We start from the raw sequence: 10,671 nt of genomic DNA on the forward strand, positions 1-10,671 counted from the left end.
TATTCAATTCCCGCAACTTTTGTCGGCAACTCCATGATCCTTTCTCATCATTTCTCTATGATGAGGTGTATTTTAATTAATTAGTACTACATACATATTTTACTAACGATTTTTAAATTCTACTCGTGTATAATATAATGCTATAAGATGACCAAATTTAATGATTGTAATTTATTTATTTATTTATTTTTTATTTTTATGTTAAGCATTTTTGTAATATGGTGGCTCATCTATTTGACCTAATGGCAAGGTAGGACACTGGGGGAAATTCTGAGTCTCTAGCTAAATTAGTTATCTGAGATTCGATCCCAAAAGTATCCTTGAATTGGTGTAATTGGACTTGATTTAATAGTATAACTAATTTTTAGCCCGAGCAATGCCTCAAGCCATTACATGGAGTTGTTTACTAATACATGTTTTAATTTATGACTCAATTTCCTTGTAATTATTAAATTTGCTAATTATACTATTACTCGCTACATATTAACGTTTTGTATTCCAATGATAATATAAATTGTTGCATAACTTAGTGGTAAGAGACACGCAATTCTACTTCAAAATATTTTAGAAATCCCAACATACCATGTACTTCAAAATATTTTTGCAATTTTTAATCATATTCACCATAATAAAGATATCAAAAAGCTATTTCTATTACGTGTTTTGGTTTTTTAAAAAAGGCTACTCTGTAGTAGCTATATATTTCACTATAATAAACCACTAATTTATTTAACGGGAATTAATTGTATAAGCAATTTATTGAGCGATGGGCCGCTAATTGAGTTAGTAATTTACTATTGTTAACTTGTGAAAAAAAAAACCTTACATGCCTATGTGGACGGTAAATAGAAAAATATAAGATAAAACAACATATTTATGAGTTTAGGACCTGTTCTCTTCAGCTTAATTTCAGTTCTTTAGTTCAGTTCAGCTCAATTCAGTAATCAAAATAGACCCTTAGCTGAGGAAGTCTGTGCCAAAAATTACCCTTGTCATGAATGACCATAACAATTTTCCACTTATGAATATATAATTGAAAACTTATGACAAAAACTACACAAATTGATCGATTGATGTAATCAATGCGTAATTTTTCTCATCTCTTTTTATTTTTCTCGGTACGTATGTACTCTCTATAGCATTTTAAGTGCAATTCTTTTTCTCTTTTTTTTTTTGGAACATTTTTAAGTGCAATTCTTAATCAAGGCATCATTTTTTCAATAAGCTAAGGCATCATTTATCATTTTTCAGTTAAATTTATTCATTCAATTTCCCAAAAATAAAAAGATCTAGAAAGCAACGATTCTCACAATTATAATGCAACATCGCTTTCTAGGCAAAATGTAGAGGAAACTCCAATCTTCAACTACAATGATCAATCATGTTAAAAGCAAAATATGTTTTGACTGTTTGTAGTCTCTTTCTTTACTTGGCTTTTCCTTTACTAGATATTAGTGATGTGGAAAGGTAATAAACAAAACTACAAATTTACGATTTCTTCTTTTGGTAAGTAAGGTACTATTTCCTCTGTCTATAAACAAATTTCCGGATTTTTTTAGGGCATATGTAAACTTAAAACCTTCTTCAAAGCAATATAAAAACCTTTTTATTACTTTAAATTTTCCTAACAGAAATAAAATCTATTCAAACCAAATGATGTAGATGTTTTCAATTAACTGGTTTTCTTTTATACTTTTTATATCTATTTTCCTACTAAATTTTTTAATATGAACTTCTTTATTTTTTTTTTGAGAACTTCTAATATGAACTTCTAACTCTAGTGGAAAAATTATTTGAAAACAGTGGGAAATAAACACTAACAATTTCTTCATATAGAAGAAAATAAATTAAAGATTATTTTTTTCTTTGCAAATGTAGATGTGGTTAAATTTATTTATATTGATTAGGTGTAATATTGTATGTATCACTTTGACTAGCTTAGACTGTACTGTGTTTTGTATCACTTTCTAGCAATTTTTTTAATAGCTTGGATAACCATACCAAGTGTTTTGTATGTTTTGATACAAAGATATTAGACGGATATTGACTATTGAACGCAAACTATGTTCATTATAATTATGTAATGCATGCAAATAAAAACATGGAGGAAGTAAAAAAGTTAAAGGAAATTAACTTTAATTAACTTTTTAAATTAGATGGTTGTGAAAATTAAGTCAAATGGTGAGAATTATGTACCTTCTTTCAGCATTTATTTCATATGTATAAGTAATAATTAATTAAACAAACAACTACTTTATGTAATTTGTTTATTACTTATACATGTGAAATACACTAATTTTACCCGACTCAGAGCAACATATTACTATATAATACATAACTAGTTAATCAAAAATTTAAAACAACCATTTAGTTAAAATAGTTTGAATATGATCTCATCAAACAATTAACAATCAATTCAATTACCTAGGGAGTAATAAACAAACAAGGTTGAATAATCACTAATTCCTCCCTTTGTTCTTCTTTCTCTTTAATTTTTTTTTCTTACATTTGTAGGTTTATGATATGATATTTGACTATTTAATCTCAACTCTATCACGAGCCCCATTGTAAATTTTTTATTTTGCACTTTATTTATGTCTTTAATTGTTTGTTTTGTAGTAGAATGTTTTACACCCTTCTTAGAGAGATTCTTTTTCATTATCTTTATCTCAAAAATCGATTTGGCCTTGGGTAATTCAACAAGCTAAGTTATTAAAACAAAAAGAACTTACAAAAATCACTTAATTTTAGGTCAAAAGTTGCGCTTAAAATGAAAAACTTCATATATTATAATTAATTATTACGTTCTCCTCTAATCTGTGGCCACGTTGATAGGAGCACTTATATACTCGCGCGTACACCTTATATTGGCCATCAAGCAAAGCTTATGACATAATAATTTATCATAAACAACGTAATGCATGCAATGTGTCCCTCCAAATAAATAAATAATTATTACTTGTATAATATATAATAATAATAGTGCAATGTGCCTAGCATCTAAATTTTTTATTTCACATCAAAACAAGTTAAAATTTAATTGTTATGTACTCCATAACATAATAGTTGGTTTGTCACATGAATTCACTATTTTAAATAAAAAGTTTGATTACTTAAAAAATTTATATTAGGTTCAATTCTACACGTAATTGGTACATCCTCCATATCATAATACAGAAAAGAAGTTGACGATGATACAAGAAAGAAGCCGGAGAACAAGACATTAGTGAAGGTCTAAGTATATATATACAATTATTTTATATATAATTTGTCCCACGTGTATTTGAGTGTAGTTATACTATATACAATTGTTTTTGCAGGAATCCGATGACCCAACTCCAAGATCCGAAGCTCGAGTATATAACCCGTTCTGCTCCTATCGGCCAAACAAGAACCTACACACAGAGAAGGGATTAGCTAGCCCCGGGGTGAATCCGGGGATAACCACTCCAATGATTAAGTCAATAAGTGTTTATAGAAAGAGGAAAGAGATTTTTTAGAGAGAGAAAGTAGTGAGAGAGAGAGAGTGTAATAAATGCTACCTTATTTATGAGGTAAAACCAGATTATTTATAGGTTGATTAAGTGACGGGTGACAGTTTAATATGCAAAGTAATTTTCGCCACGTGTCAAACGTGAGAACGACACGTGTCAGCTGCTTACATGCCGATATGTATGCTTTATATATAAATGCCGATATTAACAAGAATTACTGATGAACCGGATTCGAATAGTATATCGGCCTAACAAACAATATCGGCCTATCATACAGTATCGACCTTAATGTAAATATCTCCCCATACAACAATCATACATGTCTAAATGTCTAATTAATATGGAATTATGAATACACCAATTAGGCCCAGTTACTTTAGGCTAGTGAGCAGAATAGAGCTGAATAGATGTCATCAGACGGAACAGATTTCAATAGAACATACCAGATCACAGCAGGCAGTAGCTCAAACGATCAATCCTCGTGAAAACCAACACCAAATAAAACTATCTCAAAAAGACAACGGATTGCATAATTATTACTTGTACATAGGAAGTATGTAACAAATTAAAAAAAATAATGGGCATACATACCAATCTACATCATCTTAAACAGTTAAACTGCATGCACTGCCGTGGTAAGGTCATTCATTCATATTAATCACATTTTCTCCATATCAATAAATCTAGGCACCTACTTTTTCCTTATAAATACCCCTTCATTATATGTATAGTTTTTATTATTTCTTTCATTTGAAAAACCCACCACCTTTCCAGAATCATTCAAACAACCATATTTATAAATTTACTATTTATATATGCATATTCACCAAAAAATAAATTAAAACCCATATTCCAAAGTTACAAATATTAAAGCCAAAAAAATGTTTCATAATATTATAGATGCTATTTCAGGAGATAGTAGTAGTAGTAGCAAGAACAAGAAGCAAATAAATGGAAGAGTAATATTGATGAAGAAGAATGTGTTGGATTTCAATGATTTTAATGCATCAATTCTTGATAGATTTGATGAATTGCTTGGTAAAAAGGTGTCATTTCAGCTTGTTAGCTCTGTTAATGCCGACCCAGGTAATTTTTTTACTGTTACACTTTTTTTTTTAAAAAAAATTTCTTTGAATTTATGCAATATTATTGTTTTTACAATTTTTTTTTTATTATAAGTGTTTATATAATTTAATATAGTTATTATGATTATTTATTCAATGATTTTCAATCATTAAGGTGGTGTTGCTAACGTAGACACGTAGTTGTGTACTTGTTTTTAAATGAAATTAATAAAAATGTGAACTTCATTTTATATTTTAAATCTATAGCATTCGATTGGGAGTTTCAAAATTCAAATAGGTCACATTTCCCAGTAAATTATAGCACTATGCGTCTATGCCACTATGTATATACGTATACAGGTATACTAGTACAGATATATTAAGGACTCTACTAAGATCGATTAACTATGAGTTAAAATATGTGTTCACCTTTAGGATATTCATTTACAGTAGTACTATTAACTAGCTTAGTTGGATAAATATTTAAAACTTAAAAGTGAACGAGGTTGGGCTATAGATAATTCCTTAATTCGAATTTTGTCTATTACACTTATTCCTTCCTTAGTTCCCTATATTATATCAATATAACAATGTTTGCAAGCTTTAACCTTTTTTTCTTTTTTGTGCCTTTTTAATATTTAATGATAATTGAGATTTATAACTTTGTAAATCACATGTACGTTGAGTTTGGCTTTTAAATATAAGATTGCAAGAGTACTTTGTATACGTAGTATAAGAATCGAAACATACAAAAAGGAATGAAAGATTTCGTATATGAGAACTATTTTTTCTTTTTAGAGAGCCACAAACCCACTTAGGCAGGGTGAGAATCGATCCCAGAGATCACTTGAATCGGGAGAGAAAGTCTAACTATTTGAGCTATTTTTCACTCTCAGAATTATAAAGCTAGGAATGTGAAAATCAAACCCAAAAGTAAAAAAATGTAGTAACAGTTTAAATTACGAAGTACGGTGTGTAACAGTAATCGACTAATGTGGAAAGTGTAAAGAACAAGTATGAATGGAGGTGTAATATTCTAATCATATTGCATGTACATGATCTTTAATTTAGAAATGAAGAAAACATTTAGTACAAACTTTCACACATCACATGATTAAGTGATTAACAACTCATCCATACTTTGTCCTTGCTTAATCAATCTATCATTCTATCCTATCCATTTGAAAATAATTAAGAAGTGTTTTCTAATAAAAGCTAAGTAAAAAAGATTACAAGTAATTTTTAATTTGACAAGTAATATTGCTTTAAACTATTATACAACGGTTAAACAATTAATAGTACAACCCTATCACAGAAGGCAAAAGTGAGAATTAATTTTGAAAATAAATAATAGTTTCATCTTTATTTTATTGGTTCAGATGTGTGTTGTACCACATGACATATGCAACAATTATATATACGAAGTATGTTTTTTTTTTTTTTTTTTTTTTTTTTTGGGTGGGGGGGGTATATAATGTGCATACTATTGTTATGTCAAATTGTTTACCAACATACTATATGGAATTGAGGAATTTCTTATATGCAATTATAAGTAAAATACCAACAAAGTGATGGTGAATTGGTGATAGCAACAACAATGACAAAAAGCAATAACAATAGCAACAGGAATTAGCAATAGCAACAGCAACAGCATTAGCATATTAGCACTAGCACTAGCACTTCTACACTAGCACTAGAAAAGTAGAAATAGCAACACAAACAATAGGGGTACGTAGTGCTGTAGCAAATCAGCAATGGGTGATGCAAAATTACATTATCAAGTGAACTCAACATAGCCTTAATTTGGTTACGAACTTACGATTTTCTCCCTTGAGAAGGAGAGGGCAGGGGGTAAGGTGACTAAAACCCGAATCCACTTAGATGTAAGGGAAATGCCTTGCCAGTTACAGTCCCAGTAAAATATACTTAATCTTATAATTTTTTTTAAGGGAATCACTTTGTAAACCTTTTAAGACTTTAACCAAATATGCTAGTTGACACTCAGTAACGACAATCATGCTTTGAGTCATTAATATTTATCAAAACGAGTAATGTATGGTGTAATTTGCAGGCAATGAATCGAAAGGTAAACTTGGAAAGCCTTCATATCTAGGAGATTGGCTAAAAAATTTCACTGGTTTAACACCCGGGGATTCAGCATTTAATATTACTTTTGATTGGGATGAGGACATTGGCGTTCCTGGTGCAGTAATCATAAAGAATGAACATCACAGTCAATTTTACCTGAAGTCTGTCACCTTAGAAGACATTCCTGGTTGTGATAAAATCAACTTCGTGTGTAACTCGTGGATCTACCCAACTAATCGTTACAAGAAGGACCGTATTATTTTCACCAATAAGGTGGTAGTATATTCTATATATTCATCCAAAGTATTGATATATCTGATGTATGTAACAATTTGGTGTTACAAATGTGGTATGACAGACTTACCTACCTGATGAAACACCTGCACCTTTAAGCAAGTATCGAGAAGAAGAGCTGGAGGTATTAAGAGGAACCGGTGAAGCAAAGCTAGAGGAATGGGATCGCGTTTATGACTATGCATACTACAATGATCTAGGAGATCCGGATAAAGGTCCCAAGTATGCTCGTCCTGTACTTGGAGGATCTGCTGAATATCCTTATCCTCGCAGGGGAAGAACAGGCCGTCCCCCAACAAAGACAGGTAATATTTTGTTTGGATAGATCATTGCCTTAGTTATGCTAGCTGACATGTAACAACACATTCCGAGTTTTGCTTCAACCTCAGAAAAAAAAGTTTATCAGTCTACTGCACTCACCCTCAGTTTTAAGTTAATCAGAACCATGTCAGCCCTTGTGTTATACTAATGTACTTGCAAAACACGGTGCAAGAAGATTGATCTTTTCGTCTCTCTTTAGACTCGTATCTAATTGATTACACCTACACACTACACAGTAGATTGCAGACTGATCAAATGAATATGTGAAATAAGAACTAGATTTGTTTAACTGACATAAACAAGAGGTGTGGTTTCAGATGAACTTGATAATTTTCTCATCTAATGCAACCTGAGATATGTGGTTCCGAAGCTAAATAATATCTGTATGACCTGGCAGATCCTAAAACTGAGAGTAGACTTCCACTTCTGAAGGGTTTAGATGTATATGTTCCAAGAGATGAGAAATTCGGACACATAAAGATGTCTGATTTCCTGGGTTACGCGCTTAAGTCCTTGTCCCAGGACTTTTCTGTTGGTCTCGAGTCTATATTTGACAAGGATCGCAATGAGTTTAATAGTTTCCAAGATGAACTGGATCTGTATGAAGGAGGAATTAAGCTACCACAGGGTGAACTAATTGAGAAGTTAAAGGATAGCATCCCATTTGAATTACTAAAAGCTTTCCTTCAAACTGATGGTGCTCCACTTCTAAAATTTCCAATGCCTGATGTAATCAAAGGTATGTATCCGAATGAAATACTCGTGTATGCCTGATGTTAAACATGGAATGATCATTTCTTTAATGGACTCTGCCCTGATCACAGAGGATAAGTCAGCTTGGAGAACAGACGAAGAATTTGCTAGAGAAATGTTAGCTGGTGTAAATCCTCTAGCAATTCGTCGTCTTGAGGTAAGAAATAATTTGGTACTTCCAAAAACAGTTCACATGTCTTAAGATAATTTGGTTAATGTATCAATCTTGTTATGTATCATATGGAGAGATAAATCTAATTATGGATAAAAAGTTCGGTTTTATGCTAAATCAAAGATGCTGTCATATTCTGCAGGTCTTTCCTCCTGTTAGCAAGCTTGATCCCAAAATATATGGAAACCAAAACAGTTCAATCACAGAAGAACACATCAAGAAGAACCTTGGTGGATTGTGTGCAGATGAGGTAAAAATTTCAGCACAACTTTTTTTCTTCTTGTAAATTCTCACAATGATTTCCATATATAACCAAAGTTGTGTTTGATTGAAATAGGCAATTAAGAAAAACAAGCTATTTATTCTAGATCACCACGACACTATGATGCCATTTGTAAGGCGAATAAACTCAACTTCTTCAAAGATCTATGCCACCAGAACAGTTCTGTTCTTACAAAATGACGGTACACTGAAGCCTTTAGCTATCGAGTTGAGTCTACCACATCCTGAAGGTGATAAATTGGGTGCCATTAGTAAGGTGTTTACACCTGCTCATGACGGTGTTGAAGGTTCTCTTTGGCAGCTTGCCAAAGCTTATGTTGCTGTTAATGATTCTGGCCACCATCAACTCGTCAGCCACTGGTACTAGTTCTGTGACTTCTGTCACAAAGAATCTAAAATTTTCACTTTGGCATGCATATGTGACTATGCGTTCACTAGTAATCAAGGAATGTATTGACAATTAATTTTTTGGCCTACTGCAGGATGCTAACTCATGCAGTGATCGAACCCTTTGTGATCGCATCAAATAGGCAACTGAGTGTGCTTCATCCAATCCACAGACTTCTGCACCCTCATTTCCGTTATACTATGGACATAAACGCAGTTGCAAGACAAATACTTCTTAATGCGGAAGGACTCCTTGAGAAAACTGTATTCCCTAGACAGTATTCCATGGAGCTGTCATCAGCCGTGTATAAGAGCTGGGTTTTTACTGAGCAAGCCGTTCCTAATGATCTTGTTAAAAGGTTATGTGCTTACAAAAAATTCGTTTAACCAAACTTTTGTACATGCTTGGTTTAATATTATACTAAATTTTGAGTAAACAATATGTTTTACTGACATTGTATTCAATACTTTTGTTAATCAGGGGGGTTGCTGTGAAAGATGCTCATATCCCTCATGGCTATAAACTACTAATAGAGGACTATCCATACGCCGTTGATGCACTAGACATCTGGTCAGCAATTGAGACGTGGGTGAAAGAATATTGCTCAATTTACTACAAGTCCGATGACATGATCTGTAAAGACAGAGAACTACAGTCATGGTGGAAAGAAATCCGAGAAAAAGGCCATGGTGATAAGAAGGATGAGAAATGGTGGCCAGCTATGAAGACACTTAATGAACTAACACAAACTTGCACCACCATTATATGGATTGCTTCAGCCCTCCATGCTGCAGTCAATTTCGGGCAGTACCCTTATGCCGGGTACCACCCAAATCGCCCAACTGTCAGTCGAAGGCTCATGCCAGAGCCAAACACTCCAGAGTATGAAGAGCTTGAGAAAAAGCCTGACACTGTATTCCTAAAGACTATTTCAAACAAGTTCCAAAGTGTATTGGGGATTTCGCTTATTGAGCTTTTATCTAGACATCCTTCTGATGAGGTATTTTCGGAAACTCCTTATGTTAATATGTGGTTTTTGTTTGATACATTAACAAATATTCTCTTCTGTTTGAATCAAACAGATATATCTTGGGCAAAGGGAGACTAAAGAATGGACTGCAGATGCCAAACCATTAGAAGCATTTGAGAAATTCGGGAAAACTTTGGAGGAAATCGAAGACAAGATTGTAGAGAGAAACAGAGATGAGAAACAGAAGAATAGAGTTGGTCCAGTGAAGATGCCATACACATTGCTTTATCCTACGAGCGATGCAGGACTCACAGGCAGGGGAATTCCTAACAGTACATCAGTCTGAAGTATGTGAAGTTGTGAACTGGATTTATTTGATCTCAAGCATTTAGCTTGACATTTGTGTACAGCTGAATTACTATCTTATTATTATTACAAAGCATGCAAAGATTCATTATTGTAAAATTATGTCACACCATTTAGACATTTAGTACAACTGTACAAGAGTTCAAGGAAACTAAACTGCTATACTATTGTGGGTTTTCATGTGTATTTTTTGTGTTTTTATGGAACATAATTGTTAAGTCTAGTAGATTGAAATGCTTTAAGCTTCTCATTTCAACATATGTTGTAAGAGTATGAAGCTCAACAGCCACAATTTGATTCCATATCAACCTTTTATGTGATATAATTTGAGAGATACTATTCATACTAATGCAATTCTCCTGTACATGTTGAGCACTATTCCCCCTCATGTCACAATCAAGTTCATTAACCTGGTATGTTTACTTTAATTCCAATTTACTAGGTATTTCAAAATATAAAGTTCAAATAAACTGATAAAG

The 10,671-nt window shown here is 32.5% G+C and overlaps 1 protein-coding gene across 1 annotated transcript; it reads left to right on the plus strand.

Moving 5' to 3' along the window:
• Window positions 1-4,086: 4,086 nt before the first annotated feature.
• LOC110708634 (probable linoleate 9S-lipoxygenase 5) lies at window positions 4,087-10,415 on the plus strand. The gene is made up of 10 exons (XM_021886811.1): window positions 4,087-4,580; window positions 6,630-6,919; window positions 7,005-7,245; window positions 7,659-8,000; window positions 8,086-8,171; window positions 8,329-8,436; window positions 8,524-8,828; window positions 8,951-9,214; window positions 9,337-9,856; window positions 9,939-10,415. The coding sequence occupies exons 1-10, from the start codon at window positions 4,376-4,378 to the stop codon at window positions 10,170-10,172; spliced, it is 2,595 nt and encodes an 864-aa protein (XP_021742503.1). The 5' UTR covers window positions 4,087-4,375; the 3' UTR covers window positions 10,173-10,415.
• Window positions 10,416-10,671: the final 256 nt, after the last annotated feature.

Source organism: Chenopodium quinoa, unplaced genomic scaffold (assembly GCF_001683475.1).
Source record: "Chenopodium quinoa cultivar QQ74 unplaced genomic scaffold, ASM168347v1, whole genome shotgun sequence".
NCBI lineage: Eukaryota > Viridiplantae > Streptophyta > Magnoliopsida > Caryophyllales > Amaranthaceae > Chenopodium > Chenopodium quinoa.